Source organism: Desmodus rotundus, chromosome 3 (assembly GCF_022682495.2).
Source record: "Desmodus rotundus isolate HL8 chromosome 3, HLdesRot8A.1, whole genome shotgun sequence".
NCBI lineage: Eukaryota > Metazoa > Chordata > Mammalia > Chiroptera > Phyllostomidae > Desmodus > Desmodus rotundus.
In genome coordinates, this window is record NC_071389.1 from 188,745,443 (window position 1) to 188,770,213 (window position 24,771).

The following is a 24,771-nucleotide window of genomic DNA, read 5'->3' on the forward strand; positions in this document are numbered from 1 at the left end:
TTAAAAAAAAGCATCATCTTCAAATTCAAACTGTTTTATGTGTAGGTTTCACCTCTCCAGCATGTCTATTATGTCTTTAGATGACAAACCTTTTTAAGTACTTGCCCTATTACCCAAACAAAGTACACTCGATATATCTTGAATCCAATTTAACAAACATTTACTTATACCTAACATAGAAATCACTATGATAAGCTTTCTGGAGCATTCAGAGAAGAATAAGACATTGTTATTGCTTTCGATGAGATCAGAATCTAAATTAAGAAACAACTGAAATACCTAAAATAATCCAAGAATGATATAAAGCTAAATATGTATTTTATAGATGTTTATAGATGTTTACTGTACCAGGAAGGGGCTGGATGTTGAGTCTATCAAGATGAAAAAACAATCCTTCACTGGGCCTGAACTAGCGATGTCCCCTGCTGTCCTCTGGAGAAACATGGAGGGGACCTTAGCAGAACTGGAAAGTAACACCATAAGAGAACCTAAATTGAGGTTCTCTGGAGCACCTCCAAAAACAGATGATTCACGGAAGTTGACTATTAATCCAAGATTCTCAGAACAAAGAGATGACCACATAAAGTGGACAGCTTCCATCCAAAACCATCAAAATAATAGTTCTAGTTATAGATAATAGAATGGTTTTAGACTTTATTTTGGCCAACCAAAGCTATTGCTAACACTTCATGTTACAACTGCATTAACATTACAGGTAAAAGAAAACAATCTTTATCTAAGCTAAAAGAAAAGGCAGCTTGACTATCTAGGAAATCTCTGTGGTTTGTTTTCTTGGTCTCACTTGAAAAATCTTATGTTATGGTTATGGTAGTGAAGTACATGAGAGGGGACCCCCCAAACACCTGAAATTATCTCCTGGAGGCGGGTGCCTTGTAGTACAGGCTCCCCCAATGGGTGAGTGTTCTAGAAACCACCCTGTATTAGTGTACCAGCTGGTGTTGTTGTGAGATGCTGTGTTTGGCTTCAGTGAATTTTGATTTTAAGACTTTTTCAACACGTTTGCCCATTTCATGATGGGTGATTTATGAACACACCTGCCCGCACCATGTTGCGTAGTCAGCAGTTTTTGATGAAAAACAGCATGACCCCCATGCCCCACCCTCCCTGTTCTCCCAAACTCGCCTCGAATGACTTTTTTTTTGTTTCCCTGGATGAAAAAGTCCTCAAAGGGAAACGTTTTGCCATCATGAAAGAGGTGAAACAAAAACCAGCAGAAATACTAAAAGGCATCAAAATCAAGGAGTTCAAAAACTGTTTTGAGCAGGGGAAAAAGCATCTCAATAGGTATATTGTATCAAATGAAGAGTATTTTGAAAGTGACTAAAGTTTAAACATGTAATAATAAATACACAATTTTTAATAGATTCTGAGTTTTTTTGGGTCCCCCCTTCTATTCTAGTCCCTTTTTATAATAACTTCTATTTCTGTCTGTCTCATAGTCATTTTAGTGCTTATTTGCAGTGTCTCAACAAAGTTGAGTGTCTGAAGTGTCTGAAGCTTATTTGTAGTGCTTCAACATAGCCGCTGTCCTGGCAGCCGTTTCAATACATGATGCAAAGACAACATATATAAGCTACACTGACTGACTCAAACTGAAATCAGATTTTCACAAATGAAACCCATTTTCAAGAAGAAGCAACACCAGAAGTGAAGGTCTGGACCATCCTCAATGATAGCCTCCTGCAGCTCTGAGCGAAGAGCAAAAGCTGAAACTGAGAATGTACAAGGTTCTCACACTCCTAGCTAGGAAGAGACTATTCATACCCATGTTAACAAGAAGCCACCAGAACTGGTTTTAAATCCATTCAATCAATAACAGCTTACCTTATTGAACATATTTTAGAAGCCAGCCAATCAATGGCAGCTTTTGCTTCTGAAGTAGCCAATTAGGAATAAATCCAGCCCAATAAATATGTACCTTTCTGAGGACCAACCAAACAACAGTAGTCCCACCCAAGGAACCATGCGGCTGTAGACGACATCAACCTACTCAAGCATTTGACACCTGCCAATGCCCGAACTCCACAGCTGCCTAAAAGCCTGTATCACATCAGTAGTTTTCTCTGCGTGGAGAGATGTCACCTGATTCCAGCACAGCTCCCTTACAACAGCAAAAAATTCAACTTTGTCTTTTTCTTTCTGATACTAAGGTCTCATCATCCTTAGACGTCTTTAAATGTCCCTTTTAATGAGTACAAAAATACCTTGCTTTAATACATTTCCTTAGGGAGCACAAAAGTGATTTAGATCAGCTTTGTTATTCAGAACTAACGTGAATATTTAGCTTTAAAATAAAAAAGTAGTGTGGTGCTAAATATTTTTTAAATAAAAAATTTTAACTAAGAAAACATTGAGGTTGGTATTTTGGGGGTGAATATCCTGGGGTCACAGTCAACCAAGATTTTATTCTGAAAAATGCGAGTAATGGTTTTTATGCTTTTCAGTGAGTGCTTTCACATGACTATGGTGTAAGATTTTTTGGAGATGATGTGAAAATTCCTCTGTCATGTCTGCAACCTCAAGCCGGGTTCGCAGGGCTGGCAGCAGCGTCCTCGGCAGAGCACTAGAAAAAGACGGCTCAGCTTCGGTGGTCCTGCCTTCATCCTACTGGGACTTGACAAGACTGAAGAGAGCTCCATTTCTCAGCGACTTGCTACCCAGGGATCCAGGAGGCTGGTCTCTAATGAGGCAGGCAGCCCTTTCATCTTCGGAACAGCACTGGCTTACAGCCCAGGCCTCTCTTTCTAGAGAATTAATCATAAATATGGATTTCGGAAACTCAATTTTAAGACTGCATAACCTAAGCTCTAATAGCATAATCACACTATTGTATCACAAACATGTGATCACATGGCTAAACAGGAATCTCAGAAAATCACCTCTTTCAATTTCCTGCCTTAACGTAACCATTATTAATCAACTCCCAAAGTTAAAGCACATATTTTTACAAACAGAAACCAAATTATTGGAACTGTAGATCCTCCCCTCACTTTCCCTTTATCATTCTTGGCACACTTCTCTCCCAGCCCAAGCTAACAGACAGAAACAAGCAGGAGACAGGGCAGATTCGTCACCCAGAGGGAATGGAGAGGTCCTGGAATCTGGCTGCTGTAAGTCCTGAGGAGTGAAAAGAGGGTGTGACTGAGGTGACGCCAACTGCTAACATCCCCTGGCTGGTTAGCTCTCTCCTTTGAGACGGCATCTGGGAATGGGATTGGACTAAGTATCAAAATACGAAAGGCATAACCACACCATTTAGTGTGTGTGCCACACATTACTATGTGCCAGGTATGTACATGTATAACTACTGTGCAAAAAGGAGTCATCACCCTTGTTTTACAGGCAAGAACAGGAAGACCTCAAGGACTTACGTCACTTGCCCAAGGCTAAGCCAACTGACTTGCTCAGCTATTGTGTGGTTATTCTGGGATTCCACAGAACTATATTTTTCCTTAATGTAGAAGAACGGCTTCAAGGAATGGAGTATAGAAGCATGGTTGGGATTCTTAACGCTTGATTCCATAGGGCCTGACTCTCTCTCTGACGCCGTAAAATCCATTGCTCCCATAATCCACAGCCACGATGGTGATGACATGAAAATAGTGGAACGATAATAGCAGGTCAGACGCATTACCTCACTCACCCTCATTACACCCCAGAGGGCTGTCACATACGGTCCCATGTGCGCTGAGGAATGGGAATGTATCACATCTCTCAAGCTTGGTGGGAGTGGAAAAAGGGTTGAAAATTCTCATTCTACGGAATAAGCTAAACTCTTTATTCTGGTCTTCAAGACCCTTCACGATGTCGCCTGTGGTTTTCCATCTTATTACTATCACTTTACTCATAAGCTCCATGCTCCAGAAATTCTTACTATTTTCTATAAATACCCTGAGCTTTCTCATTTACTTACAGCTACTCCCTTTTGCTGAAATGGCACGTTTCTATGGATACCACAACACGAAATTTTATCCACTATAGTATTTTTCTGTGTGTCCCTCCCCACACAGAAAAACACTCTCCCACGGCTGAACTTCTGCAGCATTTTGTCAGGACTTCTTTATGTCCTTGACTGGATCCTACTTGACTTCAGGAGGCATATTCCTGTGCAATCCCTGTGAAAAGAGCCAGCGAAACCAGAGAGAAGAGACAGCTCTAAGCCTACAGGAATTGCTGTCCAAAAAGCTATGCCCCTCGCTAAGGGCGAAACAGTGGGCAACATATTCTTGTAAACACAGGCGTGTAGACTGGAGCCAGACTCTGTCTTGCTGTCTGGATCTGGGTAGACCACTTACCTTCCCTCCACGCCACCTGCCTCATCTGCAATGGGACCTAATCGTGTAACTTCCCTCACAGGGTTGTTGTGAGGACTCAGTGAGCTCCTACCTGCGAAGTGCCTAGGACCATGCGTGGCTCACAATACATGGCATATAAGTAGTAGCTACTATAACTTATGAAATACATATGTGTATGCATAGGAAGAGTAGCTCAGATCACCAAACCTTAAGAAAAGAACAGAGATGAAAATTTCTCAGAAGGAAAAATTTAGGTGATAAGGAGGTAAACTGGCTTGTGTATAAGGGAACCATACTCTTTTCCTCTCAAGGGTCTCGGATCAGGAGGAGACACAACTGAACACAACAAAGTAACTGGACAAATAATGGCAAAATAAGTTGATTATAGACTTTTGGGTAAAATACAGAGATACTGGAGTCACAGGGTATCCCGAGGACCTGAAGGAGTCTGTTTCAGGAAAAACAAATAGATGGCTTCTAAACTTAAAAACACACCAATTCAAAACTATCTATTCAGACTTGGAATGTAATTTTTCAGGAAAACAATGTTTTACCTATTGCCTGGGTTCTCTGGCTAACCATAAGAGCCAATTCAAGTTAATATTACTTTAGTAGTAATTATAGATTTTTACATTAACAAACTGTTTTAGTTAGCAGATTATTTTAATATTAACATATACTACTAATTATGTACAATAATGCTTTATAACAAATCATATTTACTGTGCGAGTGGGAATTCACAGAAATCACACCTCGCGAATGCAGGAGAGGCTGTGCATGACGGCTGGAGGCACTGTACGTCCTGGGTTGCCCAGGACAGTAATGGTTTATACTTGCCACTCTGATTACCAGCAGCCCCTTTCTTTCGCAAAAAGTGTACTGGTTCGGGTGAAAATTATATGGTTACCTTGGCGAAAGTATCTTCACCTTACAGTACAAGTGAGGAAAGTAAGCCATAGAACAGTGCTGTGACTTGGCTGAAGTCAGAGTTATGAAGTGACCAGAATCAGAATGCAGAAACACTTGTCCCTCATCCAGGAGTCTCCCTGTTATACCGAATGGACTCCCCAGGAGCAAGACAGGGGCGACAGGGCTGCCGGGAGTGGGGAGCAGCAGTACCCGTGAAATACCAAGTCTATGGGAGGAAGTCACTCCCCCTCCCAGTGGGACTTCATGGGTCAGTGGTTGAAAGCTGAGAGCGTTAGGGATCCTTGCTTGAGGACCCTGCTTCTGTTTTCACTGTGCCCACTCGTGACTTCTTGTCCCCTACCCCTGTGATATGGGACAGATTATGGGGGAAATAAGGAATTTTGCTTTGGACACACTGAGTTTGGGAAGCCTTTTCAACATTTACGTGGAGATGCCAGTTTGGGAGTGAGCACTGAAAGGGTGGGTCTGAAGCTTAGGCCACTCGTCAGAAGAGCAAGAAGAGGGTTCCACGGTATAGAACAGGGGCCGGAGGGAGGGCGAACCGTGCGGAGAGGGAAAAGCCTCAGGGCACTGAATAACCTGCTCTAATAATAAGAAAGAAAATAGCAGTGCTGATGACAATAATGAGGGGAAACTGCAGCTCCTACCCTTATCGGAAACGTACTATGTCCCAGGAACTCCACCCGGTACTTTCTACACGTTAGCTTAGTCCAGCGATTTTGAACCTTTCTCGTCTCACGACACACATAAATTACTAAAATTCCACAGCACACCAAAAGACATGCTATATTTTGTGCTGGTATGACCAGAAAAGATGCGCATAATCTTTATTCATTCCCACTAGATGGCTGCTTCTATGCTGGCTGTTGCCATTTTTTAATTTGACAATGGAAGGGAAGAGGTCAGGGCCCCTGACTAAGCAGTCCGGTATGGCATGTTTTAAAAACTCTTGCGGCACACCAGCTGAAAATCCCTGGCTTAGCCCCCGGAGATAGGGAAAAATAAGGCCAGAGAGGTAACAAAACTTAACTAAGGACACTAAGTAACAGAGCAGAAATGCAGACTCGGGTCTCACTCTAACGAGCTCTTTCTCCAATGTTTTTCTGCGCATTGGGATCTTATTTTTCCCTCTTCTTTCTTTTGTCCTTCGTATGGGATGACAGATAGTCTGGCTGATAAATAGTTTTCTTCTGTAGAAACATTAATTTTTATGTTTCCACAGGTAAAATAATTACACTGTATCATGTGGCTGTGACTTCAGAACTAAGATGTTGTCAATGCTTTTATTTAAAACTTATTTTTCAATTACACTTTTGTCAATGCGTCTTTTAGTAAGTACGCAGACCAGATTTCTGCCCCAAGCACGTTCTACCGGACAGGAAATGGAAGATGTTGGCTCTTAGGTGCACTATTTGTACTGCGGCCGCGTCCATATTACAAACCATGTGTCTTAAAACAACGACGAACTATTGTTTTTAAAACACAAACAATTCTTAGAAGTTCATTAATCAGTATTAACCAGTACCCCATTTTATTACGCAGGGCATTCAGTGGCTCCTTTAAGGTGGGCTTGGGATTTGCTAAGAACAATTTTTCTTGAGAATACAAACCTGTTGGGAAATACGAGATGGTACAATTTAACAAATTGTACACATAAGTATAAAATTTAACAAATATTGTCTACAATAACATCTGAGGAGGCATCTGTTTTTTTCAATTATACTAATAGAAAGTATAAGTCTTATTATTTTGTTAAGAGTAGTTCCCAGCAACCACATTTTTACTATGTGACCCTGTTCCCAGCAACGTCCTATTAGACTAGGAAGGGAGGCCTGGCCCAGACTGGGCCACTCTTATTTGCTCTTTCAGAGCTGGAATTGGACATGGAGAAGCAGGCCCAGCTCCACAGTCCCCAGGGTATTTGCATTGTGGGGTGGACTTATGCCATTAACGTGCAATGCAGAAAACATCAGAGAAACGCAAACTAAAACCACAATGAGATACCATCTCAAACCTGTCAGAATGGCCATCATCAATCAATCAGCAAACAAGTGCTGGTGAGGATGCGGAGAAAGGGGAACCTTTTTGCACTGTTGGTGGGAATGCAGACTGGTGCAGCCACTGTGGAAAGCAGTATGGAGATACCTCAAAAAATTAAAAGTGGATCTGCCTTTCGACCCAGCTATCCCAGTCCTGGGAATATATCTGAAGGAACCCAAAACATGTTCACTGCAGCATTATTTACAATCACCACGATATGAGCAGCCCAAGTGTCCATCAGCAGATGAGTGGATAAAACAACTATGGGACATTTACACAATGGAATACTACTTGGCCATAAAAAAATAAAGAAGAAAGTTTTACCCTTTGTGACAGTATGGCTAAACCTGGAGAACATTGTGCTAAGTTAAATAAGCCAGTCAGAGAAGGACAAATACCATATGATTTCATTCATATGTGGAAAACGAACAAACTGAACTAACAAGGAAAATAGAGACAGACTTGCAGATGGAGAGCAGGATGACAGCTAAGTGGGGGAGATTAGGGGATGGAAGGATTGAGCAAAAAGGAAAAAGCACTCATGGATATGGACATCAGTGCAGTATAAGGGGACTAAATGGTAATGGAAAAAAATATGATAAAAAACAACTTTTTTAAAATTTAAAATATCAAAGCAAGTGTTTCTTTAAAAAAAGAAGAAAGAATCAAGTAAAGATGAAAGATTACGTGTCCTAAAGGAGTCTGGGAGTCGTGGTGCTAGAGGCAGGATGCTTTCCAGATCTCCGTCTCTCTCCCTCCGAAGGTGGGAATGTCTTCCTTCCCTCCAATTCCATGTGTAACCTTCTATTTCCTGATAAATTCCCATTTGTATGTAAGCAAGTGCAGTAGGTTTCAGTGACTTGAATCTCCAAGAGCACTGATTAGAGTACCCATCACTTTGCAGCATATATATAAAACTAATGTTTTATTACAATGATACTATATGAAATTTTCTTCCCTATAGCAGCAAAAATTCAATAATTATTTTTTTTAAAAAAAGTTTTGTATTTATCAATATTAATTCAAGTTTCTCATCAGCTGTACTCTATACCTGACTACCCTATACCATCCCCCCCCCCCAAAAAAAACCCAAAACCTTTTAAAGCATGTTTAAAGAATGAAAGCCAGGCACAGGCACCAAGTTTGATTCTGAAGTGAGAGAGGAGGAAGACTCTCTTGTTGCAAGGAGACTAAGCCTTAGGGTCTCTCCTAGCTAGCTGTGTCCTGCATTCACCTCTAATCTCCTACAACTAAGAGAAGATCCTAAAGGGCAGGGACGATGTCTCCTATTTCTTTTGTACAGTGAAGAGCCCAATACTTGGAATACTGTATGTTCTATATATTTGATAAAATCTTGATATTTGCAATTCTCAGCTTTACACACTGAGAATTTGTTGTCATTCCACTATCTAAAGGAAACATTTTCTTTCTCCTGCGTGAAAAAACAGATATAGCCAGGAGCAATGGTTTTCTACAACCAAACTTCCAGCGACTTTCTCGTAGAACTTGGTGCTGCTAGAATTCTGTAGAGTTCTTCATAATCCAAGTTTCTGAAGGAACCTATCAGTACCTCCAAATAGGAAACTAAATATTTCATTTAGAAATGGTCTGCATTGTCTACCAATTATATTAAACACTTTGTTGGAATCCATTAGGCACCTAGGGCTAGAGAAGTCTCATTTTTTCTTTTCCCATTTAGATACTTAAGAAAAAAAATGTTGATGTACTCCATCTTTTTGCCTCTTGTATGTCACCCAAAGTCTATCCTTCTGTCTTTTCACAAAGAAAGTATTTCTAACACAGAGGGGAACCGGTAGAGGCTGTAAATAAAACAGGGAAATGAATCACCGTGTACAGCTGTTCCTTCTTGGCTCAAGAGGTTGCCAGTCTGTGTATCTGACTGATGGTTATCTCTGAACCTTCTCAGGTTTATGATGCAGTCAAGGTACTACATGTGTGAAAAAGACAGTAGGGGATGAGGCAAGCATGGATTAGAGACAGAAAACCCTGAAGAAGAGACTCCCTTCTATACATCGCAGACAGAATCCCAACAAGGTCCATCACAGCCTGAAATTTCACACTATGCTTTCGATTTTACAAATTAGCAGATTTTATTTAAGCAATCAATGGGACATCTGAGTACATAAGATGTGAAGGCAGAAGGAATCACTGCTTAGAGAGAAGGAACCCGGTTGTCTCTAGAAGAAGAAGGTACACTCTGGTTCCAGCAAATCAAAGCTGTAGGTTCAATGGGCTAATTTGATTTAGATGAAAAATTGTGTTCTGATGTCAGCGATTACACCCCGAACCACAGGGGTCATAAATGCTGACTGGTGGCACAGAAGGTACTATGGGCAATACAGGATGGTCATCTCGGTGCCAACCTCTCCCTACTATTGAAAACAATAACAAAATGGAATGTGACCGATCAGCCACTAAATATGAATGCCTTTCACATATTGCTCTGGCCTTGACATATCCCAACTACTGGTATTTTTAAATTAATTTGAGAGAGAGAGAGAGAACCATGGATTTGTTGTTCCACTTACTTACACATTCACTGGTTGATTCTTGTATATGCCCTGACCAGAGATCGAACCCGCAACCTTGGCGCATTGGGACGATGCTCTGATCAACTGAGCTACCGGCCAGGGCCTATTCCAACTACTCTGACTGCTCTCGGGCACTGGGCAAGACCATGAGTAGGAGAACAATCCATCACATCTACTGTCTGTGGTTCAGTGGCCTTGACATCACATAATGAAAACGTATTTGTTAGGTTCCCTCTAATTGCAAAACCCATAATACATACCTGAACAATGTAATTTGAGGCATAATGAAGTCAGGATGCAAATAACACACGAACTGGACCATTCCAAGTCCCAAACAGTTTCAAACACAAGTTGACTTTCTATTTTTCACTTGACATGAGAAATAGCCACAGGACCAAAATTAGAAAGCTCATATGCTCTGAAAAACTCTTTACATTAAAGTTTCTTTTATACAAAAATTCAAACACACACAAAAGTAGACAGAACAGTACAAATTAACCCCATGCCACTGTCATTACCATCACTCAGTTTCAACAATGATCAGCTCACGAGCAACCTTGCTTTCTCTACAAGTATACCCCGACCTTGGGCTTTTCCCAGATAGCAAGTCCTTTCATCTCTAAACATTTCGGTAAACCCTTGCAACTTCCAATGAACATGGACAGGATTTGTGAGGTTTTGTATTTTATTTTTATTGCCCTTTATTTTAAATACCTGTATCAGTGAAAGAGAGAATATTGGTGTTCATTGAAAGCAAGGAGAAGAAATTTTAGATTTTTCTTTCTTTTTTTTCTCCCCCTAGAGTATCTGGGACCTAAGTATAGACGTAAATAGAGCTGGCAAGATACAGTCAGTCAGTTTAACAAACATTAATGGAGCCCCAGGGCCAGGGCCAGGTGCTGGAGCTACAAAAATGAGCAAAACAAAGACGGGGCCTCTGAATCCTCGACTTTTATTAGCAAAAATCAAAATAAAGGAAATTCATCAAAAACTGAAAAGGTAGGCACAACACTTTAGAACTTCCAGATAAATACCAGAAGGAGCAGCTGAAACATGTCAAAGTGATCGTCTGTTTGAAAGGTAGAGCCCTTTAGTACTATTTAACTTTAAAATTTTATAAATGTATTATATTGAGCACATATTTTGAAAATAAAGGCAATTTCCTTAAATTTCAAAAGTAATAACATGTAAAGGCAAGTTAAGCATATGCATTCGACTCTACTCTCTCCAGAAACTTCAGTAGCACAAGAGAGAAAACATTGAGAAAGGCACAAAAGTCTCCCATACAGAGGAGAAAAAAAGATAAAGACATAGAGAATAAGAAAAAAATAAGTCTAATGCCAGAGTTCCAGGAACCAAGTAAGATTCCAGAAAGGGAGAGACAATCACCAAAGAAGTAATTCAAAAAAATTTTCCTACAACTGAAGAACATGAATTTTTAGATCCCCAAACAATGCCCCCCAAACAATCACAGTGTACCCAGACGTCCCCGCCCCAGCCTCTAAAGTGAGGCTGCACATTGACTGCTGTCAGGAGAGCAGCACGCTGGGAAATGTGAACAAAAGTGACAGTGCGGAAAAGAATAAACTAAATACCTTTGTAACAAAAAGATTAATTAAATGAAACACACACACACACACACACACACACACACACACCTCCACCCCCAAGCCTGGGCACACCAAAATGAAATTTAAGACCAACGGGGGGAAAGGAGAAGGTCTTGCAAGCTCCCAGGGAGATAAAAGTTTTGTACAATGAAATCAGTAGTGAGAGCGGCCTCTGTTGTTCTTCTCGGTGGCAAAGAAGAAAGTTAATAGGCAAGGAAACGGTACCATCAAACTTCTAAAAGAACCAGAATTCTACATCTCGTCAACATACCCATGTAAATGAAAGCATTTTGCAACATGCAGAGGCTCAGAATATTTCCTCCGATGCCCTCTGTCTCGGGAATCTATTAGAAGACGCATTCATACACAACAGAGACGTTGCGTAGAGGACGACGTGGAATCCAGGAGATAGGAAATCCGAAGGTGTGACCGATCAGATCAGGTCAAAACAGGTCTGAGTAATTGGTTTTAAGGTCAAATCAAAATAAAGGCAGTAAGTTGATTTTTAAAATGTTAAAATATTTCATGTGCCTTCACATTTACAGAGTTATACTTTTACATCAATCCGAGCATTAAAGAGATCCCAGGAGGTTTTCACTCTTACCTGTAACAAAGCAGCAAGCAAGTACACTACTACGAAGATTACAGTTAGAGAAGTGTGGCCACTTTTCATCAAATGAATCGTGTAGAGGAAAATTAAATGTCCGGGAATCACTAAAAGCAGTAGAACTTGAGCAGACTTGTTATTTACTCCTGTAACATAAAATGTGGAAGTTGTTCAAACAAAACCATACTTTGAATAATAATAGGTCACAGTTATTAAAATTTGAGGATTACTTTTTAGTTACTATACCATATAGCATCACATAAAATTCAATTGCTAAAAATAATTTCACCTATTTACAATTCACTTAATTCTTTGAAATTTTCTCACCATATATGTTAATTAAATAAAAGATGGTTGATAAAAATTTGTAATGAAGAACGTTGGTCAGACTTTAATACCTATCATAAAAACAGAGGAAAGACAACAGAAAAAAAAGTTCTTAAAGGGCTGAAATGTTTTAATTTTTCTTTTCCTTTAGAGTTCTTTCATGGGTATCACAAGGCAGGGCATTTCTGATCCTCATTCAAAAGTCAGTAATTCATTTTCATTAGAAAAAAATGACAAGAATTATGAGGTTTAAAATTATTGTTTTGCCCTGGCTGGTGTGGCTCAGTGGATTGAGTGCCAGCCTGCAAACCGAAAGATTGCTGGTTCAATTCCCAGTGAGGGCACATGCCTGGGTTGCAGGTCCCTGGTTACAGGGCATGCAAGAGGCAACTGATCGATGTTTATCTCCCTTTCTTTCTCCCTCCTTTCCCTTCTCTCTAAAAATAAATAAAGAAAATCTAAAAATAAAATAAAATAAATTGTTGTTTTAGTTTTTTGGTAATCACATGCCTGGTGGACATAAATAATGCACTATTCCTCGTAACTGAGGTTATCAGCCCTCATCCTGTCTGTTTAGGATAAATGCCCACATTTGGGAAGGCCAAAAAGATGAACATGGGAAAGATAGTCGAGCCACATTTGCTTGTGTCTGTGAGGTTCCTCTTTGCCGACTCATATACAAGGTATCTCAGAGAAAGCGACAAAAGAGAAAAAGTATACAAGGTTCCTTAGAAACTGCAGCACTGATATAAGTGATTTTTGCTCACTGAGATTTAATGAACAAAATCTATTCTATTTAAAATCTATTTAGCGCTCAAAAATTAAAAAGTTGTGCAACATTCACAAACAAAGTATCTATTCGACAAATGTCTGCCTATCCTCACAGAAAGGAATAGTTCTTGAAATAAAATATATAAAAATCGACATGCACATACCTGGACCAAAAAATGTTCTAAATGGGTGGTAACAACCTTTGGGCCCATCAGGCAGCTCTCCTGGAATGCTGTGTAAATGGAGGTAGGTAGAGATCCTGCTAGCCTGGATAGCCACCAAGTTACCGCCAATACCTGAAACACAGGAAATCAAAGTCGGCAGCCTCGTATCTTAAACAACTCGCCTAGATTCAACTACCTGTAAGCCTCTTCATGCCACATCCTGGGCCAATGAAAGCAAAAGTTCTTCCGAAATGCTGATTTATTTACGTTGAAGTAGATATTTCAAAGGCATAAAAAAAACAAATTGTTAATTAAAAAATGGGCAAAGGATTTGAACAGACACTTCTCCAAGGAAGACATACAGAGGGCCCAGAGACATATGAAAAGATGCTCAGCATCACTAGCCATCAGAGAGATGCAAATTAAAACCACAATGAGGTACCATCTCACACCAGTCAGAGTGGCCAACATAAACAAATCCACAAACAAATGTTGGAGAGGATGCGGAGAAAAGGGAACCCTAGTGCACTGTTGGTGGGAATGCAGACTGGTGAGGCCACTGTGGAAAACAGTATGGAATTTCCTCAGAAAACTAAAAATGGAACTGCCCTTTGACCCAGCAATTTCGCTGCTGAGATTATACCCTAAGAACCCTGAAACACCAATCCAAAAGAACCTGTGCACCCCAATGTTCATAGCAGCACAATTTACAATAGCCAAGTACTGGAAGCAACCTAAGTGCCCAACGGCAAACGAGTGGATCCAAAAACTATGGTATATTTACACAATGGAATTCTATGCAGCAGAGAGAAAGAAGGAGCTTATACCCTTTGCAACAGCATGGATGGAACTGGAGAGCATTACGCTAAGTGAAATAAGCCAGGCGGTGAGGGACAAATACCATATGATCTCACCTTTAACTGGAACATAATCAATAGAAGAAAAAAGCAAACAAAATATGACCAGAAACATTGAAGTTAAGAACAATCTAACAATAGCCAGGGGGGAGTGGGGTGGGGACAGTGGGAAGAGGGGATTACAGGAACTACTATAAAGGACACATGGACAAAATCAAGGGGGAGGGTGGAGGTGGGGGAGGGAGGTGGGTTCAGCTGGGGTGGGGTGGAGGGATGGGGAGAAAAGGCATACAACTGTAATTGAATAACAATAAAAAATTTTTAAAAATTGTTATGGAAGACTTGCATTATTTTTTCAAATCTGACTTACTGTCTGGTCTGAAGGCAGTAAAGGCAGACCAAAATAAGTAGTTTTTTAAAAAATTACTATTAATACCAAGATATAAAACTAGGTAACAATATGTATCATGTTTATTATCTTGATGAGAGGGAAAATAATCTAGATTTACTCAAACAGACAAGGCCTGACACTTTTCTTCTCAGGTTACTGAAGAAATTTGTAAACAGCACTACAAAACAAACTCAAGAAAGTCATCTTTTAATCTAGATTATCCTCTCATACACTCTGAGAAGAACTGATGTCAAGAGGTAAAACTAATTCCAAGGGGTGGTAAACCCCACCTCCACATCCCGCCCCCTCAGGTGAGATGAGACACCCAAACTCCTTCTTTGACTGAACATGGGAGGAAGAGGCAATAGTCATAAAAGCAAGTAGGAAAAAACTGAAAGTTTCAAATTCTTAAATGCTGAGCGTGGGCCAGCATTCTTGGGATTCCTAGACACAAGGATGCCCACATTGACTGGACAGCTATTTCTCTAAGCCTCCACCGGAAGGGAGCTTGTGAGTCGGATAGGGTGGGGCAGAAGACTCAAGACACCAACCTGGATGGCACACAGACAGGAAATCACATCTACTTCCGAATCCCTCTGTCCTGTGAAGCAAAAGCTGCCTGGGGTGGGGAAGGAAGCATGCCTGCTCTCTGTCCCAGAAAAAGATCAGTTGCCGCTGAACGAAAAGTAGAAGCAAAGCTGTCTGCTGCCAAAGGAGTGGAAGAAAAATCTTGCTCAGGCCCAACCTGGCAAAGTTTGACTGCCAATAGCGGGAGGAGAAGAAACACTGAGAAAGCCTCCCCTCTGAGCACCCGGGGCATAGGGACTGCCTAAGTTTGAAAATAGTGCAAGAGAATCCCAAATGCCATCCTATGCCTTGCACCAAATAACAAGAATCAGCAGCCTACTGGGAGAAGAGGAGCAGAGCACAGATGGTTAAGCCTTCCATGCTGCAGGCATATTGCAATCCAGCCTTCACACTAAGCATAAGGTAGCAGGCAGAAGCTCATCAGTAAAGAAATTTGAAGCCAGTGGTGCACTGAAAGTACCTACAATAACTACAAAAAATCCCCACAAAAACAAAACCAACAAACAAAAATCCCCTAACTCAACTACTGACCAGATTGGCTCAGTCCTCCATACTAATGACCTAACAGAAGAAAAAGCCTGCCTATTTCTAGGCATAAACTCTTAGGCTACACATCCTATAGTGAACAGGAAGCTCCCCACCCAAGGAATTATCTGGCCCCAAGTGTCAGTAGTATCGACCCTGAGAAACCTTGTATTAAAAATTGGTGTATGCCTCCACTCTCTGAAAACGGAGATAACATGCATCTAAGTAACCTGAGTAAAGAATAAATCATTAAAAAAATTAGAAATTATATGTAATTGAATGGAAATTAAATACTACATACAAAAACATGTGGGACGCACCTAAAGCAGTTTTAAGAGGCACACTTATAGTCTTAAGTGCGCATACTGGAAATGAGGCCCTGCCCGGGTAGCTCAGTTGGTTAGAGCATCATCCTAATCCAAGGTTGGCATCCCATAATAAATGTATTGATATGTACAGTTTCCTCACCACATCTCATTTAGTAAATAAAAAAGTCATTAAAAGCAAATGCTTATGGTAACTTAAAATACAGTTTCATAAAAATGTTTTAAAAATGCATCCCAGGGAGTTCTGAAATTTTTTTTAAAGGCAAATAAATTTCTTTTAAAATGGGTTTGAAAGGGGAACAAAGTGCCATTGACTAGGTTGAATAATTAAGGCACATAAATGCTTAGCTCTGTCCTCCGCAGAGTCCACTCTGGCTCAGATGACATGGGTCTGAGAACGGCCTCAGCCACTTACTGTGACTTCAATATTTAACCTCTTGGAACTTCAGTTTTGTGATCTGTAAAATGATCATTTAATATCCAACTGATAAGAGGTAGAACTGGCTAAACTAAGGCATACATAGAGGATACAACAGTTTCTGGAAATGGTAAAGGCTCACCCATGGATTTCTCTTCAGAGTCCCCAGAAGGAGAAGAACTGAATGTTAAGAATTACATGTAATGATATGTAATTCAGAGCATTCGGATACATTTTTCAATGCTAGATATTCGCCATAGGAATGCATAAAGGGTGGTTTCCATTTCAACTTCATGTATCCTGGGGATTCTCTTGAGGGTGATGTTTGATTTGGTATTTTATTAGACACGGAACGCTTCAGTGCAAGTGCAGAAAGCGTGAGCTGTTAAACCTGAGAATACCTACTCTATCGAGAACTGCTCTTAAACTGAATTTGCCACAAAGAGCCATTAATGATTAGCTGTAACTCTCTTCTAAAAAACCCCATTGGTAGGACTTCATAGAACTGCCTTTATCATTTCATTACCATGTCCAGACTAGCATAGGTGATAATACAAATAAACTCCTATAAATAATCAACTTACCATTTTCCTCTCCCCTGCCCTCCCTGACCTGCCTCACTCAGTAGCCCAGGAAACACAGATACACCGGAGTTAAAACTGCACCAAACTAAAAATACATCGAACTAAAAATAAAATGAATCAAGACTTTAGAAAGAGTCTGGTATAATTTTTCCAGATAAGGTGAATAAAATTTTAAAGTAAAAAACGTAATTAGTGTGGGAAGTTATTTTAGTTTTAACCTCCCATGGGGTTGAAACCCCATTGTGATCTCATCATGGTCGGTTATATTTTTAAACTATAGCAGAATTATTACCTTGGAATAGCTTTCTTTAATGTCAAAAACCCTTTCTTGTGATCACGATATACATGTATTTCTACTAGGAGCTAGTCTATCCGCACTTCTGTTAAATTACTTAAGTTCTTTAGACTAATCGCATTACTAAAGCAAGTTGAGAGCATGTAAAGATTGTGTCATGTATATTAATAACATATGTAAAAACAGCCTTGTCAACATATAAATAATTAGTTGAGAGCCTTCGATACCACAAGGCCTAATTTTTAAGTGCCTTACACTAGAATAAACTGACTTGATAATATAAAGTTTGATAGGGTAAATAAATTATCAGCAGGGTTATCTAAGAACTGCTTTAAAACCCAACTTCACGTTTCGTTAAATTTAGAAATGTATGTTTCCAGTAAATGTTTAGCACTCATATCATAGAATACATTTCAAATTATGTCAAGAATTCTTTGGATATCCCCAAAGACCTGAAGTGAAAGTTCACTTGGCTACAAAGTAAACCCTTACAAGGAACAGCACAACAGACCTGGTGTCCTCCATGTGCACCTGCGTGTTCCAACCACCTCGACAAATCTCTGCTTCTGCACCGGCCCTGCTCTCGCGGCTCCTTGTCAGAGCTCATGTGCGGGAATCACCCTTTTGGTTTCAAGAAATGCAGAGGGGTGGGGGAATGTGGCTCCCATTTTTTTCATGTTGTTCAGAAGAAATACCCATTACCCCCTCATAGTGAACACCCTCTCACCTAAGTAAAGTCAGGCACATTCGCTTCCCAAGCCTCTAATTCTAACCCTTTTCCACTTCCTTCCAGTGCACTTGCCAACAACCCAATGAATGGCTGACAACTCTCCAAGTTTTCCATCTCCCTCACCCTAGGTCATGCATTCTTTTTTCTAATCCTCACCTGAGGACATGCTTATTGATTGTGGAGAAAGGGGAAGAATGGAGAGGGAGAGGGAGAGAAACATCGATGTGAGAGAGAAACATCGGTTGGCTGCATCTTGCACGGGTCCTGACCAGGTACTGAACCAGCAACCCAGGCATATGCCCTGACTTGGAATTGAGCCCATGACTTTTAGGTTCACAGGATGATGCTCCAACCAACTGAGCCACACCGGCCAGGGCTAGATCATGCGTTCTTAATGGGGACAGAAATTGGTTTGGGTGGACAGAAACATAATCTTACTCATTTTATATATAAAGAACAGCTATACATACAGTACATAAATAGATAAAAACGATATCTGTGACATTAAAATTTCATGGGTAAGCACAATTTAGGAAAAAACGTTTAAAATGGCTCTTTCAAGGTACGATCACGAAAGAGAGGCTGGGAAGTCTGCCTTTGGTCAGAACTTCCCAACCAGTGAGCGGGTTACGGGGGTGTTGAGACGCGGGCCTTCCAAGCTCTGCAGGGGCAGGCTAGGCCTGTGGTGGCAAGTGGCCTCCTTCTTCACCACAGTGTGCCACCCCACATTCTAATTTTCTCTGTGTGCAGGACATGGAAAAGGTTGGGAAACACTGCCCTAGGGAAACGAATCCATCTACTTTCTTGGGACAAAGAAGGCCGTCATTGTAAGTAAGGCTCTTCATCTGAGTCTCTGTCCCCTGCCGCTGCCTCTGCACTTCCCCGTCTCTCTTGAGGACCCCTCTTCTTACCAGGCCAAACCAAGGCACACCCTGCCCTGCCTAGGCCTCTGGCGGCCCACCACTCTGCGGCCTTGCGACCTCATCACTCTCCATCCCACACACTCCATCTTCCCTTTGCTACTGCTCCCTGCCCCGTTGCCACTAAACAGACCTGAACCCCTCCTATCATGGAGAAAATTCCTCAGTGCGACTTTTAGGCGTTTATCCTAATTCCATTCTTTTCACAGGCAACCATTTTATAAGAAATCTAAAAGTGCTACTTCCAAGATGTTCATTGTTTTGTTCTTAATATTTAATAGATATAAAAATATTTATAAAACATATATAAGCTATAAGGAATCATACTATAAAACCCATGTACCCACCACCCAGTTTTAAAAAGAGAGGAATACTGCAAAGCTCTAGAATTGTTTCTTGTGTCAGATGAAATAACAGGAATATTTTTTAAACCCTTACGAATAATGAGTTGTTGTAATTGAAGTTAAACTTCTCAATGAAATGTTGGACAATACAGCTCTAATAACCATGAATATGTAATGTTCGTGCTAGTGAATTCATCAACTAATATTCACTGAAGAGGACTGGAACAGGTGGAAGGGAAGCAGCAGCCATTCCAGGCAGTGAAAATTCGCACTCTGTGGCCACAACGTAAGAATCTGGGTAGGACGATGAAGGGGAAGTTGGACAGGAGCCGCAGCATACAGAGGGCCTAGAGAGCTGGGCAGAAGATGTCAAACTGAACTTGACAGGCAGGAGAAACCACTGTTAAGTTTATCATCTTAAAGACACGTATTTAATAAAAAGTTTAAGGCAGACCAGTAGGTAGTGACAGTTAGTTTGCAGCAAACAGAAAGTGAGTGGGGAGGCTACTTTGTTGCCTGAATGATGTCTTAAGTGAGACATGCGCAGACTACCATGTGACATGTGCTTCTTATACTATAAGTGCACAAGTAGATTATGTTAAAGGGCAAATCAACACAGTTGGGTCATTGTCTCCTGAGAGAGGATGAAGGGCCAGGCTGAATCAGATGGGTCCCTGATGTGAAGGGGGGAAGGGGTGATGGGCAGAACGGTGCCACCAGGAAAATTGGGAGGGAGGATCTATAGGGGAAATTTGTTCATGGTCATTCTAATGCTACACAAGAAATTAAATGTAGAGTAGAAAATTTAAACATAAAATTCGATTTTGGAGAACTTGCCTTCACATAACATATTTTCTTATATATAAGTATATGAAAGTAATTTATATTAAACATATAGCATATCCTATGACATGTTTTTCCCTGGTAGAATTACCTTTTAAGTTATACTGGCTTTGGCTTATACTAAAATCCAATCAATAAGAGCCAGCCCCAAACCCAGTAGGACTGGATTAAAATTATCTTATTAAACAGAATCCATAAAAATCCAGTGATCTTAAGTACTGTAATTCCCATTTTATAGATAAGAAAAACACATAGGGCCGATTTAAAGGGATCAGCAGGGGAATGACAGATGGTTTTTCTTTTCTTTTTAATTTTTACTAAATTTATTGGGGGAGAATGATGGATTTTAATGGGCTGAATTGACTCAAGCAATGCATAAACTGAGCTACCTCCAATTTATCCCTGAAAATCGATAGTAGCAATAAAACGACACGAGATAGCAGATAAGCCCAAAGTATCCAGGACTGAAACACTGAATTTTGCCTCACTACCCTTAAAATCAGGTATGCCCGACTCTCAAACTAATACAGAGTGACAAGATTAAGAAACAGTTCTTTTCAGAAATGTGCTCTGCATACCGAGAAGAGGAAACACTTCCACTGTGACAGGCAACCTGGGGTTGAAGAAAGAATGAATGGGGATGTGTGGATGGCCCTCTTTAAATCTGAGCCCTAAGACTCCTATTAGCATCTGAGAGTATATAAAGATTTGATGTCATTGTGGAATAGTACATCTAATTCTTACCATTAATAACTGGTGTGTACACAACAATCCCAACCAAGTTTGGGTCAGATACAGTTGTGTCCAGAATAAGGCCTCCAATGCTGAAAGACACAAAATCATATAATTTAGGGAAGAGGAAAAGAAATGTACTGATTTGAAGCTGTTCTTTACATACAAACAACCCTACTTTTTTTTTTTTTTTTAATATATTTATTGATTATGCTATTACAGTTGTCCCATTCCCCCCCCCACTCCACTCCATCCTGCCCACCCCCCTCCCTCCCACGTTCCCCCCCCATAGTTCATGTTCATGGGTCATACTTATAAGTTCTTTGGCTTCTACATTTCCTACACTATTTTTACCCTCCCCCTGTCTATTTTCCACCTATCATCTATGCTATTTATTCTCTGTACCTTTACCCCCCTCTCCCCCTCCCACTCCCTTATTGACAACCCTCATGTTCTAGTTGTTTGCCTAGTTTGCTCTCGTTTTTGTTTTATGTGTGGTCGTTAATAACTGTGAGTTTGCTGTCATTTTTACTGTTCCTATTTTTGATCTTCTTTTTCTTAGGTAACTCCCTTTAACATTTCATATAATAAGGGCTTGGTGATGATGAGCCTCTTCAACTTGACCGTATCTGAGAAGCACTTTATCCTCCCTTCCATTCTAAATGATAGCTTTGCTGGATACAGTAATCTTGGATGTAGGTCCTTGCGTTTAATCTTGGGTAATGTAATTATGGTGTGCCTTGTTGTGTTCCTCCTTGGGTCCAGCTTCTTTGGGACTCTCTGAGCTTCCTGGACTTCCCGGAAGTCTATTTCTTTTGCCAGACTGGGGAAGTTCTCCATTATTTGTTCAAATAAGTTTTCAATTTTTTGTTCTTCCTCTTCTCCTTCTGGCACCCCTGTAATTCGGATGTTGGAACGTTTCAAGGTGTCCTGGAGGTTCCTAAGCCTCTCCTCATTTTTCCAAGTTCTTGTTTCTTCATTCTTTTCTGGTTGGATGTTTGTTTCTTCCTTCTGGTCCATACCATTGATTTGAGTCCCAGTTTCCTTCTCATCACTATTGGTTCCCTGTACATTTTCCTTTGTTTCTCTTAGCATAGGCTTCATTTTTTCATCTGTTTTTCGAATAGATTCAACCAAGTCTGTGAGCATATTGATAACCAGTGCTTTGAACTGTGCATCCGATAGGTTGGCTATCTCTTCGTCGCTTAGTTGTATTTTTTCTGGAGCTTTGAAGTGTTCTGTCATTTGGGCCATTTTTTTTGTTTGTTTGTCTTGGCGCCTCTGTTACTTTAAGGGGCGGAGCCTTAGGTGTTCACCGGGGTGGGGTAATGCTGGTCACACCGCTGTGACGCTGTACGTGGGGGCGGGGCCGAGAGGGAGCAATGGCACCCGCTTCACTCTCCTCCGGGTTTCAGTCTTTCACTCCGCTACCCACAATCAAACTGGGCCCCTCTGGTGCTGGTTCCCGAGTAAGTGGGCCTGTGCACACTCTAGGCCCCTGTGGGTCTCTCCAACAACCTCTCCTGTGAGGCTGGGAGTCTCTCCTGCCGCCCCAACCCCCAGGGGCGCTTTCAATCAGAGGTTTGAGGCTTTATTTCCCTGAGCTGGGGCCCTGGGTTGCGCAGCGGTCTGCTTCTCTGCCCGCCGTTCGTCCGGTTTATCTGTGGGCGAATGTGGTGCCGCAAGGTGCTACCTGCCATTCTGCCTGCCCCACTCTCCGCCACTCTGAGTCCGGCCCTCTGGGTTTATCTGTGCAAATGTGGGACTGCAGGTTCTGCTAGTGCTTGGACTGCCTGCGCCATTTGTCCCACACTCCGCCAGTCTCAGTCCTGCCACAGCCACGCGAGTCCTCTCCACCCCAGTGCCGTCTCCGCCCCTCCTACCGGTCTGGATGAATGATTATTTTCTGTTTCCTTGGTGTTGGTCCCCCTTGCTGTTCGATTCTCTGTCAGTTCTGGTTGTGCGAGGAGGCGCAGTGTGTCTACCTACGCCGCCATCTTGGTTCTCCCAAACAACCCTACTTTTAAAGATAAAATATCTAGACATTAAAAAGTAAAATAAAAAATATTCAAAATGAAAATCAATGTCAAGCCCTGGCTGGTGTGGCTCAGTGGATTGAGCACCAGCCTGAAAACCAAAAGGTCGCTGGTTCGATTCCCAGTCAGGGCACATGCCTGGGTTGTGGGCCAGGTCCCCATCTGGGGGTATGTGAGAGGCAACCAATTGATGTTTCTCTCCCTCTCTGTCTCCCTCCCTTCCCCTCTTTCTAAAAATAAATAAAATCTTAGGAAAAAAATCAATGTCAATCATAAAATGTTGAAATTAAAACATGGCATAAGCTGTAGCCCCATGTTTCAGGCTCTCTTTCTGATCTCCAAGATACGTTACTATAAAAAGGAGATGCATACACTTTAAGAGCATTAAAATGTATGTAAGGACATATAAGAAATTATTAACAATGTCTTTTTATAGGGGCTGAGACCGAGAGAAGAATGATGGACATTTACATGCTTCTGTACTTACTAAATTTTTAAAGCATGTGCATTATTGCTCTTACAATTTAAAAATAATGTTAAATGAGTATCTTTTCATATTTGAAGTAAACAAGGTAGTAAAGGCATGATTTTTATTATGCTATAAAACTAGATATAGTTAGGGCATGTCTTATCACTGGAAATTAAAATAATGAGTTACAGCCATAGAAAGAGCTGATCTTGAAAGCAGGGGTCTGGAAAAATAGCATACAGATACATATATACAAATCTGTGAAGTTATCAATTGGTTAACTTCAGTCTCTTGGCCTGCATACTATAAAACACTGCCAGTCCCAATATTGTTGCCCAAATCTTCTAAGAAAATGCAGTTCACATTACAGAAAAGTGAACTATATTCTGTCACGGAACAGGGTTTATGGACAAAATATCAGATCAAAGACCCTAACCACTACTTGATAGTAAACACTAGGAAACTATTAAATCTTTTTATTTTAATTCTTTAGCATAATAAATGAATAGCTTAATATGCCTTAACTGCAGATTCCACATTAAAAGATACACTATCGAATCCAAAAAGAGGCATCCGTACAAATACTTGAATATTTTAAGCTCAATTTAAAAAATATATTATTTCATTAAAAAACAGTTATGTTTCAATGAATAAATGTCCCTACTAAAATGCATAGATCATGGTGTGTACATATGATGAACACTTGCTAAAAAAATATTTTAAAATAATGTTACCCAGGTAGTAAAACTTATTCGAGAAAAGTTAGAAAATACAAACCAAAAAATGAAATGCAACAATAGTTACATCATTCAGAGTCATACTGTAAGCACGTTAGTAACGGCCTCCTAGACATTTTTAAATCTGGATATTTTTAAAAAATAAAAACTCCCATGTTCATGGAATGAAAGATGTAGTAAAGATTTAGTTTCAAAAAAATAAAAAAGGCACAATGAAAACATAAATAAAATAAAAACGCAAATTGTAAAAGTACTTTTCTTCACTTTCATTAAATATTTCTAGCAGACAAAGAAATGGCATCATTTTAGAAGTGGAAGTACCACAAAGCTCATACAACAGTCTCTAGTTCCACCCCCTAGACCCTGCTCTCAACTAGCAATTCTGTTCAACTTCGTTACGTGTTTCTTCTGGCATTTAACTCTGTGTTTCTGAATAAAATGTTTCCCTAGTATTTCTTTTATCTTTTGCTTTTTTTCTCAAATCTTTATTCTATTTTTAAACTTTAATTAAATCTGTATTGTGTTTTTCCCCATTACCATTTAGTCCCCTTATACCCCACGACCCCCAGCAATCACCACACTGTTGTCCATGTCCATGAGTCCTTTTTCCTTTTTGCTCAATCCCTCCACCCCTCACCTCCCCCCGCCCCACTAGCTG

At 40.5% G+C, this 24,771-nt stretch overlaps 1 protein-coding gene across 3 annotated transcripts in view; it reads right to left on the bottom strand.

Annotated features, from left to right (window-relative positions):
- Positions 1-24,771, bottom strand: part of SLC41A2 (solute carrier family 41 member 2) — an 87,013-nt gene that overhangs the window by 14,532 nt on the left and 47,710 nt on the right. For all 3 annotated transcript variants that reach the window (XM_053921991.1, XM_045187148.3, XM_024579470.4), the window contains exons 8-10: positions 20,884-20,963; positions 13,319-13,450; positions 12,054-12,202 (exon numbers count right to left, since the gene is read on the bottom strand). In XM_053921991.1, coding sequence (XP_053777966.1) covers positions 12,054-12,202; positions 13,319-13,450; positions 20,884-20,963 — 361 coding nt within the window. The remainder of the gene's footprint in view (positions 1-12,053; positions 12,203-13,318; positions 13,451-20,883; positions 20,964-24,771) is intronic.